Source organism: Fopius arisanus, unplaced genomic scaffold (genome assembly GCF_000806365.1).
Source record: "Fopius arisanus strain USDA-PBARC FA_bdor unplaced genomic scaffold, ASM80636v1 scaffold00003, whole genome shotgun sequence".
NCBI lineage: Eukaryota > Metazoa > Arthropoda > Insecta > Hymenoptera > Braconidae > Fopius > Fopius arisanus.
Window position 1 is genome coordinate 947,880 of NW_011887742.1, and position 22,782 is coordinate 970,661.

The 22,782-nt window shown below is 38.7% G+C and overlaps 2 protein-coding genes across 5 annotated transcripts in view; one reads left to right on the forward strand and one right to left on the reverse strand.

The window, feature by feature from the left end:
* LOC105268907 (growth factor receptor-bound protein 14) overlaps positions 1-22,782 on the forward strand; it is a 131,131-nt gene that overhangs the window by 39,482 nt on the left and 68,867 nt on the right. For both annotated transcript variants that reach the window (XM_011308819.1, XM_011308824.1), the window contains exon 7: positions 2,748-2,780. In XM_011308819.1, coding sequence (XP_011307121.1) covers positions 2,748-2,780 — 33 coding nt within the window. The remainder of the gene's footprint in view (positions 1-2,747; positions 2,781-22,782) is intronic.
* LOC105268896 (uncharacterized) lies at positions 8,186-9,511 on the reverse strand. 3 transcript variants are annotated; one of them, XR_892386.1, is made up of 2 exons: positions 9,265-9,511; positions 8,186-8,711 (listed from the first exon to the last, which is right to left on the reverse strand). XR_892386.1 is itself a non-coding variant. In XM_011308800.1 (2 exons), exons 1-2 carry the CDS (start codon positions 9,417-9,419, stop codon positions 8,501-8,503), a joined length of 318 nt encoding a protein of 105 aa, XP_011307102.1. In that variant the 5' UTR covers positions 9,420-9,511; the 3' UTR covers positions 8,186-8,500. The 3 variants fall into 3 exon arrangements, 2 of the variants coding, with proteins under 2 accessions (XP_011307102.1, XP_011307093.1); XM_011308800.1 differs by having other exon boundaries at positions 8,186-8,708; positions 9,310-9,511; XM_011308791.1 differs by having other exon boundaries at positions 9,310-9,511.

The following is a 22,782-nucleotide window of genomic DNA, read 5'->3' on the forward strand; positions in this document are numbered from 1 at the left end:
GAATTTGTAGGGCTCATTTCATTGTAGGGCTTTTCTCTGCTTTTCCGGGCGAATAAATAATTTTTATTTAATTAACTGTTCATACTATTTCCTGGATCTTCACATTGAGTTTCTAAAGCAATTGAAAATTCAGGGGAAAAGAGAGAGATACTTAAGGATCTTCGGCAAAAGCGCCAAATCACGGAATGGTCGTGATCCCGCGATTTGTGAATCTCGGCAATAGAATCACGTGGATGTGGGCACCTGCGGTGTTGAATTACCAGTGTTCGGTGCACGCGAAACAATTAAGATGGGGTATCTCGTCGTATCGGGCAGTTCTCACGTTACCCCGGGGTAGCTCTTGAGTGGCGAGTCGAATGGTGTACATTACTTCCATCGAAAATTAATTAAAAAAAAAAAATAAGTCAATTTACCACCCCCGAATCATTGAATATTTAGCGGTGCGATTGGATCGACCTTGTAAGATTTTAAAACTTAAAATCTTGCCAGTGAATTTCATCAATTTCATCTCGAGCGAAAGGGCCTCGCCTCTCCCATAAAACCGTGAAAGTTTGATTTTACTCTTTTATGTTCTACTCAATACGATGAGAGTGTGGCCTTCGACCTCGGAAAAAACGTATCTCAATGGTCTTCCACATGCTGGCAAAAAGCCAGGAGAACAGGTGCAATCACCCCACCGTCAGGGGGTTGGGGATTATAGAAAACCCGCGAGCGTGGCACAACGGCTTTTCCTCACTCGGGAAATTCAACTTCCTCATAACGTCCGCAAAAATTTCCCTCCAATTTTATAACCGCGCGGGACTATTCGTGCGTTACCACTGCATACGCTATTTAATTTTGCTAAATTTCCTCTCATCCCGAATCTTGGCAAAATTGTGTGCATTATCTGTTGAACTCCATGAAAATTAGAGAGCTGTAAAAAAAAACAAAATTTTTAATCCGTAATTCCACCGAAAAATCCTTTGAAAAAAGAATCCCGGAAAAACTCCCCGAAAAAAATCGTATTATGTCCTCCTGTTATAAAAAGGACAAGCATCGAGACTTTCGTAATACGTCGTGTAATTATTTTTCAATTATATACCGCGTGCCATCCAGAAATATCAGTGGCAATAAAAAAAAAGCACGTGAATTCCGACGGAGAGAAGTAAACCCGTAACTCATAATTTTCGTTCAATCCGGTGCAACATACTTCTTCGCTTTGCCTTTTCAATTGTACAAAAGGTGAGAAGTGAAATATGCTTTTAGCTGATTGCATGTTATTTGTGAGTAACTCCGGCGTTTGGCTCGCCTTCGTGAGAGAAGCTACATCGTGGAAAAGACGTTTGAAAAGAAACGCGGGAGGTCGAATGGATCCATAAGTTTTTGAAAGTGAGTGAACGGAATCGGCCTGGTGGGGTTATATTTTCTTGTACAAAAGAATTTACAGGTCCTCAAGTACTTTTTCTTATTTTACCTGCGACAATTTACTAGCGAATCGGTAAAATGGTTCAACGCAATCGGTCAGTTTTCGAGAAATATCTTGAAATATGCGCCAAGCAGCGTAATTGAGGTAATAACCTTTTTTGAAAAACTCTCCCAGACCTGCAAACGAGGTCCTGACAAAAATTTCGGTATCCGCATTAGATCCCGAGATATTTGTGAAAAATTGAACATTTCGACACTTAGCTACTGAATTTTTTTGTGGATTGCTGGTGCAATTAAAAAATACCTTATTTATCTTTAATCTTCGTGTTTTGTTTCGTCCCCCGTTGGATTTTCCGTACACGGCTAGAAAATACGGTTTAAAAGGCGATAACAATAAATAAGGGAAGATCGTAATTCTCGGCGTGGCCGGGGTCACCCCGAGATTCATAGTTCCGGTGCACCTTTTGCAACCAAGCCAAAAATCCCCTGCACACACTATCACGAAGTGTACTCACGTGCCAGAATCCTCTCCGGTTCTACCATTGCTTTTTTTTTATTATTTATTTTTTTGCTTCACCGCTGTATACCTGCATCGGTATTTACGCGCTCTGTATTGCACCAGAGTGTCGATTCAATTTGATGCAGTGTATTTTCAGTAAAAAAAGAAAAAATGACAATGAAAATACAGAAGGAGGGGAAAAAATTCAAATGATTGCCACGTTGACGTTCATATCGTGCGAACATTTGACATTCCGTAATTCGATGTTCCGTCTCGGCTGTTGGGGATGTGATAGAATATTAATGAATGAGGAAAAGGGGGGGCTAATGGAACCGGAGATACATCTCCACGTATATGGATAATCTGAAATTTTAAAGAGCCCTTGCAGACGAGATCCTCAAATGCTTTGTATTTTCGGGGGGGAATCCGATGGGGAGAGCAAACGAGATGCTCCAGGCACCGTGTTTCCGCCATTTCCAGGGCCTTCCATTTCCTCATTGTCTCGGTTCCACGTCTCTCTCTTTCCAGTCTTCTGAAGTCCTCCGGTGAATGTATCTCATTGCTCTGATATTTTACCATTTCCGGATGTGCAGGTTGTGGAGTTTATTTGCGGGTGCAAAAAATCGGGGTTAATTCGGTGAGACGTTAGCCCCAGGGGTGGTAACTTCTTTGAGAAATTGTAGTTCTCAAACCGGAAATTTCATTGGTAAATCCAATTCATCGGGGATTTTCACTTAAGAAATTCTTTGAGTTATTTTCATTTCAATCTATTTCTTCATTTTTATTCTGTACGACTTACGCGAAATGTAAATGTAAAGTAATTGTATTTTTCTTTGTGTTTCAGCCTCCCACTGCCACATCATCAAAACGTCCAATGGTGAGTCGAAACAAATACAATTTTCATAATTTATGAATCATCATTCATTACTCGGAGTAATGAATAAACCCCGGGGGGAAAAAAAAAGCAAAAACCAGCACAAATAGACAATTCGAGAAGCTAGAGGCGCTCGATTCATCTTCCCCCTCATAAATAATTTATAATCCTGGCCAACGGAGGAGGAAAGCAAAATGCTGGGCCTCTGGATACACGGAGAAAAATGTGTGCACCTCAGGTTGATACGACTTACAACCTTGCGGGGTTGTTTCTCCGATGGGGTGAAATAAAGAAAGATAAGCGGGACTCGGTGTAACTGGCGAACCGAGCGAAAAGTTTTACGACGCCTCAGTTTTCCCCACTTTATGCATACACATCTCGAATTTTACTTCGACATCCGGAGTTGTTTTTCGCTCTATTTGAGAACACCATTACCGCATGAGGGCGTCATTTATCCGATAACAGCGTTTTCATCAAATTTTTTAAAATTCATTCTGTTGCCAAGTGATATTACATCAGTCGAATTGACAATCTTTTATCATTATCGCTGCATCTCCACAGCTGATGATTTGAGTTTAAAATGTGAGAGGACTTTTTTGTAGCTATTTAAATTTCTTAAAAAAAAGGTCTTTTGACATTTTTCTCTATTCAACGTTTTTTTTGGATAAATTGATATTCAAAGATCATGGAAAATTCGACTTTTATCGCTTTTTTAATTATAAACTTCTCTCAATTACCGATTAATCGCGAAACCAGTAACTTTCCGGGAAAAACTCACTAGAGTTTTTATTCAGTTGATTAAATTCCAGACCGAATGTGTCTTTTGAGATTTCTTCCTAAAATTACAAGATCTGCCCAAATCGCTGTTCAACAAACGATAAATTTCTTTCCAATGGAAATCTCGAGTTGGAGACAGCAGAAAATAATATAATCGCCATAAAAACGAAAAAAAAAGAGAAGTAGTCAGTCTCGTTACATAATTAACGACTAGGTAAAGCCCTCAATCCCGGTGATTGGGCGGTGCCTCTCACCTCCGTAATTGGACATTTCTTTTTCCCCAGATTTATGAGTTTAGTTTTAAATATTTGGCGTGTCGGTTGCCGGGTAGAGACGCGCCTGCGCGCTTGCAGTTATATATTCGCATACTTGATGTATATATATATTCTTCTTCATTCTGTATAACTGTCTCACTTGAACATCACTAGCACCTGTACCCACCCACCGGTCCGACCAAAGTCGAGGGGAGTCGAATTCCTCTCTCTCGCGATAACTCCTTCGCCTGGCGACAGGAGCTGAATAGACACCCCCTTGTCGCTACGAGGGCCATTCATCTATCGATCGACATCAAATATAGAGCTTTCACTATGCAATCATTCATTCCCCTCGGTAACAGTACCTATTTCAGCTGCATATTGAGTTCCTCGCGGTTTTCAGAAATATGACAGAGTTATAATTTCATTTCGCTCCCCAAAATCTTTCTCCTCGCAATCACTCCCAAACCTGTCGATTCAATCGAAAAAACGTAAAAGACTTTTTTGTAGGTAATCAAATTCATGATGTAAAACATCTTTTCATATTTCCTCGTTAAATCAATGGTTTTCAAGATTTTTCGGTATTTAACTGGCTGCCGAAGTTAGCATTTTTATGAATTACTGGGTCATCTACAGAATTATCGAGTTCAGGGGAAAAACTGAGAGGATTTTTTTGTAGGGAGATTAAATTTTGAAAAGATTTCTGGAACGATTTTTTTTTTTACATTTATTTGGGAATTTTATTGGGAGTAGTTTTTGAGATTAATTGACCTGAAGTGGTGGTTCATCGAATTTCTTTGGGTGAACGAGTGTGGGGCGGGATTTATGACGTTTGACGGTGAATTTTCAGGGGAAAAGTGCAGGGAAAAAATTGACTGCGTCCATATATTCTTGGGAGGGGTGGGAGGAGGTGAATTTTTGGTGATACTAAAGCGAGAGACGATGGGTAACGGGAGAAGTGAGATTTTCAACTCGGGGACTTATTCTTATGTGAAGCCCGCAGCATAAGATATTCAAATGAAATGTCTACCGGTGGTTCCTCGTATATATGGAGGGAAAAAGGAATATAAAGGAGGTGGCAAGCTCACATTGCCGTTGCTATACTGCTCTCTTTATTGGGTAGGGTTTTACCCGTACGTTAGTATATGGCTTTATACAAAAGACGCCGCTGACACAGGAGACGGAATATATTGTCCGCTGACAATTTCCTCAACAATGTGAGGATTTTCCTTTTGAAAAAAAATATTGAAATCCCTCATTTTTAATATTGCCAACGCGACTAAATCGCTCGCAGTCCTTTCAATTATCCTTCATTATCAAATTATCGGGTTTCTCATTTTTTTCCCAACTATTTTTCTTTCCGTCTTTTTCTAAAATCAAAAAAATATTCTTCCCAGGGAAAATATTTGCAGATGAATTAAGGGAGATCATTGAAATAAATTAAATAAAAATCTCGGGAATCAAGTGATTTTTTCAATTTTTTTTTTCAAACAATCATTCTCGGGGAGGAAAAAATATTGAGCGGCATTGATAAATCCATCCCTGGAATAAACAAATCTACCGGAACGTGGGGAATGGAAATGAAGTTTTCAGTGATATCTGCTTATTTCAGGGCTTAGATGAAGCCCCGAGAATAATATTCGATATATGCCGGTGGCTTTTGCAACGATATCGTTGCATACATCGATAGGAAATACGTAGGGATCATTATCGAAACCCCACACCTCCATACCCCCATACCCGTTCCCAACGCGGAAAACCGCGGCGATTAATATTCATGGGGGTGGTTTCATGTTTCGATCACCTCTTAGTTCACCCGATCGGCGTAAAGTTATAACGTTTATTCGGTGACAGGTAAAGAGCACTCCCCCAGAGCATATTCTGAAAATATTAAACAATAATCAAGTCCACCGAGAAAACTTTCCACTTCAATATATTTCTACTACATCATTGCATTATTTATTCCGCTTCACGTCGTCAAAGACAATATCTATGAATTCTTAGTACGTCAATGCAATTATCTTATCATTCTGACTAGTCAATTCGTTCTGTTAAAAAAATATTCTATTAATACTTGATTCGTTCTCCGATTTTAGGAATTTTTCGGAAAACCTTGGGTTTTCCCGGATAATAAAAATCTCAGACGTCTACCTCTATAGAATGACGGGTGAAGGGGGTAATCAGGTATTTCTGCATTTAACTCGCACTTGAAGAGAAAAAAAATGGATTTTCGATTGTAGTTAATCGGAATTTTGTGGTAGAGTCAACTCGGAAAGTTGACGATGCAGCTGCGACGTACTTGCTCTATATTATAGTCCCTTGGCAACAGGGAACGCTCGTTATGTTGGCGTCAACGTCATGACTTGACTGTTGCATTTCCTCCCTTTGGCCAACCTTGCGGCCATATATGTTAGACCGACATAAAACCCCTTCCATCATCCCTCACCAGGTATTCGTAGTTTCTTCGATGGATTGGTTACGATCATGCCCACCATATCATACTTGCACACCCCAGTCTTACGGGATTACACGAGTTTCTCCTCAATCTCGTTATTTTTACGATCCGAAACTATCAACTGCCGCAGCGATATTAAATTCCGAGCTTCAGAGAATCGATTTATCACTCGAAATGGTGATTGATGCTCACGGGGTTGTGGCATTAATACCTCTCCAATTCGAACCTTTTTTCTTTTTTTTTTTCATCAATTTTTTGGATTTTACAACTCCGGTCAGCAAATTTTTTCTGTTGATCAACTCAATCTGGGCATTGGATTTTATTAATTGAAATCGTTATTAACATTAATTTAGTATAATTGCAGTTTGCATTAAATTCAATGAATTCTCGTTCTTCAGTGATTTTTTAAATTTTTCATCGCCATCAATTAATTGATGGCATGCTTCCGAACAGCTAGAGAGAATGCGCAAATCTTTGTATGCACTCTGATTTTTTTGAAAGATCAATCTTTCGATTTAAAATTTTGCGGTGAACATGTGTCGAATTAGAAAATTTGGTAAATAATCGAAAATTTCCTACGATGGGATATCTGACTTGAAAATATCCTTCATTGTTTTGATTAGGAAATTATTGTGAAAAAAAAAAGAAAAATTGAAATATCTCGAGTACTCAGCACAGAGGAGCATATATATTTTTATTGATTGAGATAGGGTACCGAGAATATTCTGCGAGGTGAAAAATAAAAATCGGCCGTATAGTTTTCTCGAGCTGAATTTTAGCACAGACTTAGTCTTCAGTAATGCCGATAATTTGGCGAAATTTGACCTTTCCTGGAACAACTTCAGTCATTTACTCCTTTAATTACCTAAAAGAATTGGCGACGGTGACCATGGTGCTTAAATTTTATATTTCAACGTTTCAGACCATTTTACATCATTTCCAAACAAAATTAGAAAGCAAAAAGAAAGCAAAAAAAAAGACTTCGTTTGTGAACTTCACAGTATAGGATTTCCTCACACCCGGTGCCCATTAAATTGGCGAAAAAATAAGGTGCAGTGTATACAATCCGAAAAGATCTCTTTGAACATCTCAATTTCTATCAGCACGTGTCCCTCTGCCTCCAGCTGTGCCCTTCTTTTATCCTCGGCCAATGGCACCGCTCCCTCGGTATTCTCCACCGTGACATCAGCCATTTACTCTTCCCAGAAATCCCCCCTCCCCCCGTGCCCTTACAGTTCTCTCGCGAGCCCTTTAAAAGTTTAAAGGGCCCAGCCGTTGTCACTCCTCCTTCCCTAGATCTGTGGCCCTTTAAGGCCACCGAGGGAGATGTGGGGTTTTACGAGCGCACGTTTCCCCGGTGTGATGGGTGTTACGTGTCATCCAGATGTCGGAAAATAACCAAAAATTATTTCAAACGGCTTTTCCACATTTTCCGATATTTTTCCTTCCCCATTTCGATGAAGCTCCAGATGCCCAGAAAAAATTCACAAGAAAATCATTTCGGAATTTCTTACACAAATAAAGTCACGGTCTGAACATAAACCGATGGAGAAAAATTAAAAATTATTATTTTATAATTGAATTGAAATAATTTGTGCGAATAGATATTTGGTTTTTGTGGACAGCGGGGAATGAATTTGGAATAACTGACTTTGCCCATTTCTGCGATAAAGAAGATATACGTTCGTTCTTCGTCATCACCGGGGAAATAGCCAGGAACACCACTAGCTTTTTACCTGTATTTCTACCCAAGTGTGCGTTAAAGCCACTGAAAAAAAAAAACCGAGTCATTGACTATTTTTACGATCCGGCCCACGTGATCTGTGCGACCGTTACGTAAATCGCTCGAGAGTTACCGGGATTACACTCCGAGTTAGCTAAAAACGTCATAAATATTTCTCGACACTTAATCGACTTCTCTGAACTTGTAATTGCAATTTATTACTGGTATGAAGAAATAGAATTCCCAATCAAGAGCATTAAATTTATATTTTCATGACATCGGGATAAAAAGAAGTGACGGATTTTAAATGAAAAATTAAATAGAGGGGAGGGAAAGTCTTTAATGGTATTTAGATCGTTATTGGAGCAATCTGTAATGATTATCTGAGAGTATTAATCTGACAATTCCAATAATTCTCGGTGGAAAATCCGTTGATTATTGTTCACCCGATCCCCTGGAATTATTTCATAATTTTCGGATTAATTGCGGCGATTGCCTGGGCCTTCCACCTGGACTAATACCCAAGAGATGAGGATGCGCCTCGAGGCCTTCGGCGACCGTCGACTCTAGATAAGGCTTTATCCTCGTTAACTGCTCCACCATTTGCACTCATGTTGTCGTATAAATAACGATGAAAATACCAGAGGTTGAACACTCGGCTGAAGACGATGTTCTTTATTATGGTATCATCCGAAGGGTTTGACAAATGCCAAGTCTCAGAGCTACTGAAAAAAAAAAAATCATCAATTGATCTATATTCATCGAGTATTCAATTAAGAAAGTAATGAATTAAATGATTTGGCGAATACATCGGATAAACATGATGAAGTACCACGAAGTAAAGATAGAAGTAAGGATAGAATTGGAGAATGGGAGGTGGTGGCGCCAACTTTACCTTCACCCGAGCTCTTTTGCATACTTGAATCCTCCTTTCTCGTAGACGAGGCTTTCGGTTGTCAGGCTTAACGACTTTTCGTAATACGTTGACTGTGTGATGGCAACTGCGGAAGGGGCACGGGGAAAGAGAGAAAGAGTGAAGAGTGAAGAGTAACTTCGTTTCCCACTTGGAAGCGCCGAATGGTTTGGAATAATTTATAATTAACATAGACGTGATTCAAGCGGAATTGAAATGAAACTTTAATTGCGGAATGGAGGAAATGTAAAATTAACAGAGTGAGATACCGAGGTGAAATCGATTTCGTCTGTATTTCAACCAAATTGATCAATTGATTAACGTTTAATTTTCATTTTCTCTGGGCGTTAAGTGATTTCGTTTACCATGAAGAGAGAAAATTTACTGGGAGATTCTCATCCGGCAATTACTTGTATTCCGAGTAATCTCTGACACGTCCAAGAGCCATTGCTGCATTACCAGATGTGCACTCGAAATCCATTCTCCTGTCGATGGGTTGACTCGTTATTTCTCTCCACATGCTACCATACCTCTCTTTATTTCTCGCTCATCTCGCACTGTTTCAAACGATATAATTGCAGACTATCGGCCGTCGCGAATCGCTATTCTGCGGTCGAGCTGGAGAGCACAAGGGACGATTACAACCGTTGAGAACGTAATCGCGTGTGCACACCGGTAACTTTCCGCTCAGTCTTCTCACTTATTTTCCTCTCTCTCGTTTTGCCATACCCTGCAAAACGTCCAAACGCCGGAAAACGTTTTGCCTTTTCTCGGTATAGCGTCGCAGCTCAATTTCAGGATTTTAACTTTTTTTTATTGGGCTTCGGAGAATTTCTTGCGATTAATCTTTATTATTTAATCGCTCAGATTGTTTCATTAGGATTTTTCAAATACCGCGCTTCCGAGAACTTTTTCACGCAAACTCGATGAAAATAAAATGCAATTATTCCTATAATTGTACACTTTATCTGAAACTCAGCGTTTTCATGAATTTTTTCGATTTATTAAAATTTTAATTATTTGATAAATTGATTTTTGGATGATTGAAAGGGAATGATATTGACTAAAATTTTAATATCTGCGCGCGAGGTTGCCGCAAGGTCCATCAAAAATTAATTAATTCCCTGAATTATTTATAAATTTTCAGCAAGTAGAAAATCATTATTGATGAAATTTCTGTCGAAATCACTGATTTTTTTAAATTCTCGTCGATTTCTGCGCAATTGATAATTATTCGCTATTCCTGGCCTTTTCAATCAATTAAAAATGTAATTATCTGTTAAATTAGCATTTTCGACGAATGACCGGTAAATTGTGCAATTTTGATGGGGAAAGGGTAATTTTTTCGGGGAGTAATTTGAAATTTTTTGATAAAATTCTGGGAATGCTGGGTCCGAGACGTCTCCTTCATAAGTTGACCCTCGAAAAAGACGTAAGCGCCGTTTTGAGGGGAGAACCTAAAGGCCTCTTGGAACGACGCCAAAGTACCGGGCATTCTACTCTAGATACCCTAACCCAGTAAACCCCAATGACGGTGGTTAGCTGAAACAATGTCTGAACTACAGTAAATTCAGTTCAGTCACATTTTCCCGTGACTCCTGAAAGTCGAAATTTTTTTTTTTTTCAACTCCCCACCGTATTACCATTTCGGCCAATTTAATTCCATAATTCCAGAGAGAATAGGCGGATAAGTATAGAGCAGAGTTCAACCCACTTCTTGCTAAATTATCATCATTACACATTTTTTCTCCCTCTCTCCCCTTCGCTCTCGAGTTTAAAATTTTCATTCGCGGTTTTTCTGTGAATTGAAACAGGAGAAACGACCGGTTAAAGACGTATTAGATAAATTTCTGGGAAGGGAGTGTCTTGCACGCCTCAATCAATTGAACAAAATTTATCTCCCGCGTGAAACTTTCAATTGGCGAATATTACATGCGCTTTTTACGTACCGGGGCATTAAATTCACTTCAATTATCCCGGAAGTATTATCATAAACAAACTGGTGAATTAACACATAAACTCGTTAATACCGCAGGTTTCGTGTTTAGGTATATTTTATGTCAATTGTCCAATTATTATTTCTGTATTAGCGAGGTGAATTATTTGTTGATTGAAAAAAATAACCTTAATGTATGATGTTAAATCATGCGAGACGAATCTCATCCACCTACTAACCCAACGACCATAAAAACTATTTTACCGGAGCGATTGCGATCCATCGATCAAATGGGGGGCATGGAAAAACGGGAGTTGAGACGTAAAGAATAGGAGAAACAGGAATAAAAATGTGAGGCTAAAGGGAGGGCTTGGCAATTGGGCAGAGCTACATGGGAGGGAGCAACTGGCCCATTAAACTGGAGGAAACGATCATAAACCATTTTCCGGGAGGTCGCCGCGAAACTACGTCTAGGGGGTTGAAGAACATCGGGAGGGAAGAGGAAAAGGGAAAGCAATTGACGTCTGTGGGAAGTTCGATGAAAGTGAATGGCAGTTGGCATCCCTCTGTACTGTGCAATTGATTTTTTATTAACCTCTCAGTACTCACACTCTTTTTGAATATTCTCATTTTTTATTACAGCTCATATCTCTCGATTACGCAATGTTTGGGTTTTATTTATTTTATTTTATTTACTATTAAAATTCACCGATTTCTCCGGGAAATTTGGAGATTCATTTTCTGAATATCTGATTTTCTCTACTCCGGGATATTCAATATTATTCGACATGCCGTCGCTCTTAGACGATCTTGGTACTCACCCCGTTCGGAAAATTCACCGAGAAAACAAAAACCTCGGAAAAATGTCCAATATTCCGGGGGAAAAAACATCCAAGGGCTCGGGAGAATGAAAAACAAATGTTTGCCCACTGACACGAAAATCTAATAAAACCGAGGAATTCATATTCTTCCACGAAAATTGGGGGAAGTGAAAATAATTGAAACTTTTCGGTGGCAAATCAATCGAATTTTAGAATTTCCCGGATGAGTGAGAGATCGAATTAATTTCAATTCTTCTATTATATATTTATGATATCCCAATGGATTTTAGGTATAACGTAAAAAATTGAATGTGACTTATCGAGTTGATATCAGCGTGCGCAATGCAACACAAATTAATAAATTTTCATTTTGATAGGAATCCCGGGTAAGAAAAAATTGTAATCGGAATATTTTTTCCAAATTTTCAAAATTTTCTGGAAAACTTTTCAGAAATTTTTTTTTTATGAAACAAGAAAAAATTGGACAACAAAACAATTTTATTTTTGGAAAAGGTTTTAAAAAATTTTTCAAAACAGTACCCAAAAATACAATTGTGCTGTCTGCCGATTTTTTTCGGTCCGAAAAAAAAATTTACTGAAAAATTTTCCAGAAAATTTTGAAAATTTGAAAAAAAATATTCCGATTATTTCTTTTTACCCGGAATACAACTCGACCTAATTAAAAATTCAGTTACCAAGGTAGGAATTTAAAACTTGACACTTGAATCCCGTATAAAATACCCACATCAATGGATTTTAAATTTTGGATGAAAAATCGACTGAATTTTGAATAGGATATGAACGTTTGAGTTTACGTAATGCGCGTGACCAGTATAAAGCCAAGATATTGCAGGGACGCCGGACTGTCTGCGATATACCATTGTCTGTACGTGAGAGATGCCCTGCATACATTCAAAGAGGTGAATACATCTGTGTACATCACTGTGGAGGAGTAAATGGAGTAAAATGAATAGAGGTGCGCACTCCGGGTGGGTGGGAAAAGGGGGTGGGCAGAAGTGATTAGGCAACTGCGGGTGCGTCCTATGTGTCATCTCTATACATAGATGAGGTGGGGGGGGGAGGACATTGATTGCGTGTGCTGACATTATGTGTATGCCGGCTTGGCCACGCGAATTACACCTCGGCTTGTGTCTTTCAATTCACCCGGCTGTTACGTCAGGGCTTTGATTAGCTCGTAAAATTAGATGATTAGTGACGCCCACTAATTGGCCGGATTTTTCGGCGAATATTTGAGACACACTGGGACAAGAATCAAAGTTCACTCTTTCACTGGCGGACAGACGAAAAAATATTTCGCTTTTATTTTTATTTATTGATTTATTCAAAAGATTATTATTATTATTATTATTATTTGTTTTATTGATATGCGATTAGTCCGGTTTGATCATTAGGAATTAATTAGAGTCATTTTTTGGGGGGAATCTCAAATTCTGTTTTTTTTTTGGATTTATGAGATTATTAGGTGAGGAAATATGACAATTTTCTTGTAGAAATTGTTAATTTCCACTTGCATAATGGAATTGATGAGTCGATGGGGATCCAACAACTCTCTTGAAATAATCGATAAAACGGTAACGCAGGGTGAGTCATAAACGACGCGTTAAACCTGTCTGGACTGGGGCGATTTATACGGAAAAGTCATTACTCGTATGATGCAAGTGCAATGGTGAGTTGCGAGAGTAGATGACCTTGAATGTTGCTGGTAATTCGAGCAAAAAGGTGAAGAAATTTTCTAGTCGGGTTGTCTTCACCGGGGATCGAGTGAAATTTTCTTCGAAAATTTCTCTTTGCGATTCTGTGCTATTTTTTCTTCTTGATAGCACTCATAGAAAATAAGTCCTGAAATTGAAAAAAAAAAAATTTTTTTAATTATTTTTAATGCGCAATTCGATTTGACTTTTTGATTTTTTATCTTATCGAGCTTTTTTGATGAAGCGAATCAGTCATTCAGGTGGAGACAGTGGGAAAAATTCGAAAGCTCGATATTTAATTTCTCGGTTATGAGTTGTATTGTGTTTTCTCTGTACGCCATCGGGAAGATATATTTTTTTTTTTTACACTCTGGATGGAAAAAAGGTAAATGGTGAGGTAGAGCGATCGATAGCCCAGGGCTGCCTTTGGTATATTCCGCATTTGATTCAACTTCCGGCTCAGTGGGCATACCTTTACCTTTTTCCTCACTGAGGGAAGATAAAAAGACGAGCCGAGGAAGAGGAGAATATAGGAGAATGATAGGTTGACGGATGAAAATGGAGACTTGAATTCCCTGGGAATTGTTTCAATTTTAATTAACAAATGTATTATTCTCGCGCGAATATTTTGTACGCTGTTATTTTCCACGGGGAAAAATATCAGGTATTCTCTCGAAAATCAGCTCTAATCGAAAAGCCATTTCTCGAAATCGATTTTCACGTCGTGCATTTAACACACTGTTATTTGTCTTCCGTTTTGAGTGTACACCCGAGGTACAAACACGTGCCGATTTTTTTCGCCTGTCAACGCAGTGAGAATCCATCCATAAATCATGGTTTAATTTCGAGGTCATCACCGGAAAATAACGAATGAAACATCGCGGGAATAGGGGAGGGTTACAAAAAACATCAACTGCTATACCCGATTTTATTATTTGATGAATGATTCTTCTAAATTGGACACGTCCATTCTCACTAGTCGTCTCTCACTTCCGCATTTAAATTTTCGCTGATTCTTCTTGAAAAATGAATTAACAGAATAGAAATAGGAATTCAAGAATATTTTTCCTGAAATATAGAAAAATTTAATGAATTGGAATTGAAAAAGGGTGAGGTAGGAGATATAAGTGAATTCCCGGGTAAAAAAAAATTCTAATCGAAATATTTTTTCCAAATTTTCAAAACCTTTCCCAAAAATAAAATTCTTTGGTTTCTCGCTATTTTTTTGTTTCATAAAAAAAAATTTCTGAAAAGTTCGAAACATTTTTTGAAAATTTGGCAAAAAACATTCCGATTACAATTTTTTTTTACCCGGAATTCCAAGTACTCAACTCGAATCCCCGTTTATCAGTGTATTTTAAAAGGAATTGATTAGAATAATGAATTTTCAAAATGCAGTTTTTCCTTGATCTATCCGATAATTTGCACAGAGCGTGTATCAATCGACGGGAGTATAATTGAAGGCGGTCATTAGAATCACGAGAAGGCATCAAAGACCGAGACAACGAAGCGATGAAGAGGCCGGAGGGGAAATGCTTGTGAAACCCGCAATTATAGAGTCAGTTGGATAAGATCTCAGCAGGCTTGCTCGTAAATCATAATGCACTCCCATTGTCATAGTCCTGTGTTAGTGCAAGACCCCACAAATTTATCCCCCTCAGCTAACGATAAGCCGTAAGTGAGTGCACCAATATGTGCACACTAGTGTCTCAAAAACAGTGTACCAACTACAAACTACCAAGAAAATGTATGCTCTTATCTTGACTCGGTACGTGGTTTCTTTTTATCATCCCGAGTCACGAAACGATAAGACTCACGGTTCGACGTACAGTCTATGAAGAGTGGGGATATCCATATATATATATACATGTATATATACATATATTTTGTTATCGTAAATCAGCCGAGTGTCGTACGAACGGGGCCGACGTGCCACGACCTCCCGCAATATGTGGAGATTAATGTTAAAATTCTTTTACTCCGATAACAGAAACCATCGCCAGGGGTTTTACGATTACATTTTTATTGAAAAAAATTCCATTGCGCCACCTCAAATCACCTGAATATTCCTAGTGTTGTAGTATTACCTGCGGATAATTGAGATGAAATTAATGGTTTCCGGTTATTTTATTATTTAATCACGAGGAAAGTTGGGTTGAATTTAATCGTTCTCTCTTTTTTTTATTTTTCTCGGGTATTTGCGCCTACGCGTGAGAAGACCAGTCATTTTGTTTAATTAAAAATATTAAAAAATCGGTAATAAAATAGGCAGCGAAGAAAACAAAATGAGGAAATCTAAAGAAAATTTCACTCTCAGCTCTGCGATTTTTTTTCAATCATCATCAATGATTGTTATTATTTTATTGAATCTCTAGAAATGTCAGTTTCATAGAATACTTCAATTTTTCAAAGGAATTGATATCCCAACTAATTTTTCAGATAATAATTGAACATTTCAAGAATACTGAAAATCCTCGTGTTGAGAGCTCCCGCCACTCTCTATCTAATTTCTCTCCAGATTTTCCACCCCTCGACTATCCGATTCTTCCCTGAATTTCGCTGAAGACGAGGGAGGAAGTGTTTTATTTTCTTTTTTCGTTTTCCCTGGGTCACGAGTTTTGAAGACAACTTTTATTTTCTCCCCCACTCAACTTCCTTATTTTCTTCCACTGGAAGCTGAAGGCGCACGTTGAATAGGGGAAAGTAGGGGGTCGAGAAGAGGTGGTCTCACACCCACACAGAGTTGAATATATTTTTTTTTTATAATTTTTCTTTTTACTCTTGGCGCCCTGGTAGCGCCCCGCAGTTGGCTGGCATGGAGTGATTTAAAGCCTCATTTTTAATGGAAACTTGTTTCAATGGAGAGAGCAAACTTCCCGGCACATCCGTCCAAAAGCTCCAGTTGAGAGTCAGAATCCTTCACTTTCGGCAATTCCTTCGACCCAGCAATGTGCTAAAGAGAAACTCCGAGATATCCGGGGTATTTTCTTTGTTCGGTAATTTATGCACGAGCCAATATCCTCGGGAGGTTTAATTGAAATCCGATAAAAAAGGTTTTGTATCGATGGAGACGTAGTTTCGGAGGAATTAACGCTATAGGTCCCGAGAGCTTTCAATTAATTGCATTAAAAAGTACAATAAAAAATCCATTGTTCTTATCGCAGACGAGAAATCTCGGAATTTTTAGTTTTTTTTTTCGTTTGCGTTTTCAAATGCTGTTTTAGGGATATTTTGATGATTATTTTTATGCTCGTGTTTTTCACAAGACTTTCTTCAATTCGTTGAATTGCCGGATGAATCCAACCCCTACTGCTTAATACGAATACGTTTCCCATCAATTTTGTAATAGCGCACATCGCCCCATCAAATTTCCGCGTAATATCGAGTGCTTGCGGGGTTAAAGAGCGGCCAGGGGTCGGATTTTTCATGCGTTAGATGAGGTAGCGAGCGAGAAATTCCTCGAAAATTGCCTCGAGGGCAAAATCGCGTTAGTCGTTTCAATCGCCGGGGAAATAACCGGCCAACTGGATACATTTATGACGTGAAATTAAAAAAAAAACTATATAAATAGAGGGAGTGAAGCGTGTTTCTGGTGCGTATCCCGGTAAAATGGTTTTCCTATTCATTTTCCGGGGTCGACCGATGAATTTTCCTCGACGAATATTTGAATTTTGTATTCGCCCTCGGTGACTGAATCGGGGTTGGCCCAATCCACTGGCATTTACCCGGATTTTTTTTTTTGCTCTTTGACGGAATTACTCGATAATTGATAATTTTCAATGACTCGATTACTTGTCACGCAATCGAACGATTTGAGTTCGATTAACGGAACATTTTAATCATATACTGCAGTTAAAATATCCCGATAATTCATGATATGAAAATTATCCGTGTCTCGATCATCGATATTCCAACAGCTGTTTCGGGAAAAATGTCTAGTGAATTTCAAATTCACCTCTGAGTGTACGTCAACTTCTGGAATTAATTAATTACCATTGTGACACACCGGTGCATAATAATTCAGACCTTTTAGTCTGGACGACTGAGAGGTGTCACGACGTAAAAATTAATCCAAGTGACATTCAATTCTATTCACATTCTTGCTGGCGAGTCTAGCGGATGGAGATGTAATTAATTTTTTATGTACCACCTCTCGTGGATAAACGTGAGTTTCAGTTCAATGGGCGAAGTTGAGAGTGAAGAACGTCATTTTTTCATTGTCTCGATAAGTTTATGAGGTCAGGGGCGGTAAATAATTATTTAACACAATAAAAAAATCAGTAGATATAAAACTGATATGTGAATTAATGGATTATTAATGAATTATCAGGGTAATTCGGTAATTTTTTCAATTTTTGGCCCCGGAAGGTGAAGATTTCTTATTCTCCTCTCTTATTAACATAGGAAAAACATCTCTGGCCCCATATACTCAGTATACACGTAAACTCGCATACATCAATGAATATTTACCTGATGCCGAAGGAAAGGTTTCGTGGAGGCAAATATTGTCCAACGGTTGGGGTCTTCAGGGTAAACAAACTTCTGTTTGAAGCGACTTCCAAGACTGAAGAGGAGACATTCTGTTTCAGTAGTCGGTTCTGGCCACTGAGATCGTTTTCCCTCGATTTTCTATTTTTCTTGTTCAAGTTGTATTTATTTCTCTTTCTTTACCGACTCCCGATTGTACTAACAAAAAGGAATCGAAAGGGCGTATCCAAATCATACGCCTCTGCATTTCCATTAAATACATTTTTGATGACACGATAATAGTTTGAAAATTGTTTTGGGCCAGGGAATTTTTATTCTCGGGAAATTCAGTGAGATTTTTATTTATTTTGTTACTTTTTTTTTTTATTCGGGGAATATTGGTGGCGCGTTGTGATCAAAGTCCACAAACGCAGAGTCCTTTGATGTATTTATCAAATAGAATTTGAGTTTTCACCGGTTTGAACTCTTGGTCCTACAGTGTCTACCCAACCTCTATGGGTTAGCCAAAGTTTTGGGCCGAAGAGAGCCACAAGGTGGTTGATTTCATGGTATAGTATAAGTGTATCCCACGCTATGGACTTGCAGGAATTGAGGTGGGGTAACGAGGGTTCTTGAAACTTAGAATGGAGTGAACTATCAAAGTTGAAAGCAAATTTCCAAGTTCCATACTAACGGCTGAACAAATAGTCATTAATTAATATCAGAAACACAATTTTTCCTGTTGAGAAAGAAAAAAAATTGGGATAAAAAATGGATAATTCATCTAATTGGAGATCTAGTGAAGCAATAATCCGACAAGTCATTAATTCTGGTGTTTCGGTTTAATTTACGCATTTATCATTATCCTAAATCGCGAAAGGAGCGGAAGTAATTACCATTTGAACCGGAAATATTGCATCAAGCCCGAGTGAAAGCACTGGAAAAAGGATAATATCCCGAGAAAATCAGATATAATTTTATGTAAGCCCTGCAGTATGCAAAACATTGAGTTGCCGGAGTTTTAAAAGTTTTTACATGAGCCCCACATCGTGCTCTTGCCACTATATCGACATGCAACAAAAATTTCTAGGGAAAGGGAACTAGACTATTTTCCTGAGAAAGAGATAAGTACTTTTTTTTGATTCGTCAGCGGAGAATGAAAGAAGCTTCATCCCCGACTCTATTTCTTTATACTGCACTCATGGAGCTTCAACCGTTTCCCTTCTTTTGTTCCACAAAAATTCACTAATTTCGAAAGCTCCACTGGGCTTCCGCTCCTTTTTACCCCTCAACTTTGATGACCCTTTCGGTATTCTTTGGGGCTCATCCACCGTCTGGTTACACCTCGATGAGCCCAACCTACCCCACCTCTCCTTATTAAGATCTTTGAAATGGAATTTTCTAAGACCCTGTAATTGCCTCATCACGAATTAATTCCCTCAAACATCCCTTTGTGGCCCTTTTTCATGAACCCCTGTGAATTTCTGAATTCAATATGCGGGAGAAATGTTAATGCAGAGGTAGATTATGAATGAAGATGTGGAGTTGAAAATTTTATGGCTAGTTTACGAGATTCTCGGGAATAGAGAATTTTTATGTCAAATTTTAACGTCAAGTTAAATAACCACACGTAATCAGGGGGTTAAATTCTTTTTATTTCATTTACCCATAAATCTCACTGTAATTTTTCGGAATCGTTATAATTTTTTAATGATCACAAGGGCATTCAATTTTTTGATCATTTCATTCGGGAAAATTTTTGGAGCGATGACTAGCGTATGGCAGCTATATTGCGCGATTATTAATCGACTCTCTGCGACAGGTAATTTACATCTCCATGGGGGTCGCAAGGTTTTATCAAGAATTACGGCGTGATGGGACACACGCCCACTAGTATATTTCGTAGAGAGGTCTCTCCCCAGTTGTTTCCGCGGGACGATAGTTCTTACGGGAGAAGAGATAGGGGAAAGATGTGCCCTCTGGTGCAGTCTCGCGTTCACGCGCCTCGAGGCCGCGATAAATCAACGGGGGCTCCGACCAACTATTGTGTATACATGAGTCAGTGCGATCCCAAAGTCGCTAAGTTATGGGATAAGTCCACTGATTATTCCACTTTTTTCCAGTAGAAAATCACAACTAAACTCGACTCAAATGAAAAAATTGTCTTAAAACCGAATTCAAGCCAAAAATCAACTAGAAATAAATAAAGACTCCATTTAAATCAGGTAAAAAAAATTGACTTGAGACTTAATGAAGCAAGTCTTCGGTTTTGACCTCCAGAAATAATTTTGGAGTCCTATTTTGAAATATAGTACATGAGGAAAATTAACCTTCTAAAATGACAGAGATAAATTGTAGATTTGCCTAGATTCACCTCGAAATAGCTTGAAAAGGTGGTGTTAGGGTAGAGGGATGGTTGCACCCTCGGATCGATATATCCTACTGAACCCCAACCGGGTGAAATTCACCGTTCATCCCCATCCTCTGGACAATGCGAGTTTTCCCCAGCTCTCGCGCCCACACCCTGACATCACGATTTGCCACACCTACTCAATAACCCTTGCACCCTCACTCCCTATTTTCGTCTATAAATGTATAAATGATCCCGCATTCCTAACACATGTATAGCGGATAAAGAATCAAGTCAACAGAGTGCGTCACGAACATGTGGGCCTCTGGGGGGGAATCACCCTGATGATTCGGGATTTGCTTTGTTCGATTTGCTGTCGAGTTTAACAGGTGGAATGACGGGAACAGGAGCATTTCGTTGATCCCCATGTCAAATATTAAAAATTTTCAAAATTTTCGAAATATTCAAAATTTTCAAAATTTTCAAAATATTCAAAACTCAAAATTTTCAAAATTTTAAAAATATTCAAAATTTCAAAATTTTAAAAATATTCGAAATTTCAAAATTTTAAAAATATTCAAAATTTTAAAAATATTCAAAATTTCAAAATTTTTAAATTCTTCAAAATTTTCAAGTACTCGGATAAATCCATCCAACTAAAAAAAATTTTCACCTCCAGATGGAATCAATTGATGGATTTCCTCGTAAATTGACTGAAAATTCGTAGCACCGAGTGAATTCAAAGAATTTCCAACAATGCTATCTGATTTCGCGTATCTGGGGTACTTTCTTGCAACTGAAATAACCAATCGGAGAAAAATCCACGGCATCTCCTAACAAAAGAGATTATCAAACACTCGTGCCATAAATCTTAGATTTTATTACAACAAGCGCCAGTGAGGGGTTTTATAGGGAATAAAAATTGATCCTGTTCACCGTCGGACCCTCCGTGTTCCCTTTTTTTGATAGAGCGACACACGCTGCATGCAGATGGGTCCTCGTAGGAGTGACGAACCAATAAAATAGGTAACAATGGTTTGTGCCTCGTAAAAACAGTGGCAAAGTGGGTGCTTGGTTGAATTCTAAAGAAGTTTGACAATAGTTGTGCCATTGGGAGACGATTCGCCGTAGAAACTTAATATGCGGGATTGCCAATGGTAGGGATTACCCCCGGTGAGACAATTCGCTGTTTGCGGGGTAAAAAATGCCACTAGGTCCGCCCATGAATGCCGTCGATAGTAATTTTAAAAATTTTCAACCTATTCTTTCCGTTCATAAATCTAAATTCCACCTGTTAAATTTGCAGAAATAAAAATAGGAAAGTAGATTATTTGAGAAAGTTAATTGAGTCAATGAATATATGGATGTAAAATTATACATTTTATACATCTACTTGAAATATACTTTACAAAAGAAGTCTCAAAAGGAACACGAATGACACACACGTTTTTGGTGTACATGTGCACCGCCAAAAAATTGAACGACCGCACAAACTATAATTCGAAAACTTTTACGATCTCCTGACGACGGTGCTGCGGCAAGATTATCGTGATTTCGCTTGACGCAGGCCAAAAAAGGCTACGTGAGCCTCTTCTGTGGTAGTCTGTGGTGCCTGGAGAGAGAGAAAACAATAATTGGAGAGCAAAATTTTACGATTCAAGAGCAATAAACCGAGTGGAACGCCCGTCACGCTGATTTCATGCATAACCCCCTCGTGAATATTGCCTCCTGGCTCCTATATTTTAATTAAGAATGTGACTTATGGTAATTTATTTGATAAACATCACTGGCGTCAAATCGACTTCATCAATATTGATCACTTGGAACATCAGATGTAGGAATGAATGTGGGTATGGCCATGAATAGAAAATATCGTTGAAAAATCATGTGAATTAATTAATCCACCGTGATATATCGCCTTTTCTCAATATCAATTATAATAATCTGATTTGATAAAAAAAAGACGCACCCTGCCTGAGAATTTTTTTTGAAAATCGAGTTCTTCCCAAATGTAATACCGAAGGAATACGATAGAGAATCCAGGTCATTTTCTGACGGAAGAAGAATCCATTGGTTGAAGATGTTTACTTTGTTGGTAGCTCGAAGAAACTTGATGGCAAAAAACACTGGGGTGAATTGGACCGCAAATTCCACACGATCTTTATTTTTTATCTGACAACAGGGTAGTTACCAATCACCCCCTGATAATCTGATATTTGTCGCTCGACACGTTCAATTTCTTATCGCGTTGCCATCTCCCCAGTGGAGCATGTGACGTCGAAAACTACTGTTGCTCGGTTAATACCCGAGTGGCGTTGGTTATGGATAAACTTTCCACCCGGGTCGTTATATTGTCGGGCATTTGCCGATTTCCTCCATTTTCTGGAGGGCCAAAAGTCGTTTCTGGACCGCACATGGAGAGCCAACTTCCCCCCAGTGGGTGGATCGGGGGGGACGCGAACGAAGGGGTGGAGGGTTGGGGCTCCAGTGAGAAGGGAATCCTGAACTATGGAATCACCTCGACATGAGAATAACCACGGGTAGACCATTCCGGTTGTGCCTTCAGTGGCATTGTACCACCGATTTGCCCGTGGAAA

What these genes read in the sequence shown, in the direction of transcription:
- LOC105268896 (XM_011308791.1), bottom strand. Translation starts at nt 9,419, where the DNA reads ATGTGGAGAGAAATAACGAGTCAACCCATCGACAGGAGAATGGATTTC. An exon ending in AGAGATTACTCGGAATACAA is followed by an intron (nt 8,712 to 9,309) that starts GTAATTGCCGGA and finishes TTTTTTTTTCAG; the next exon opens with TAGCTCTGAGACTTGGCATT.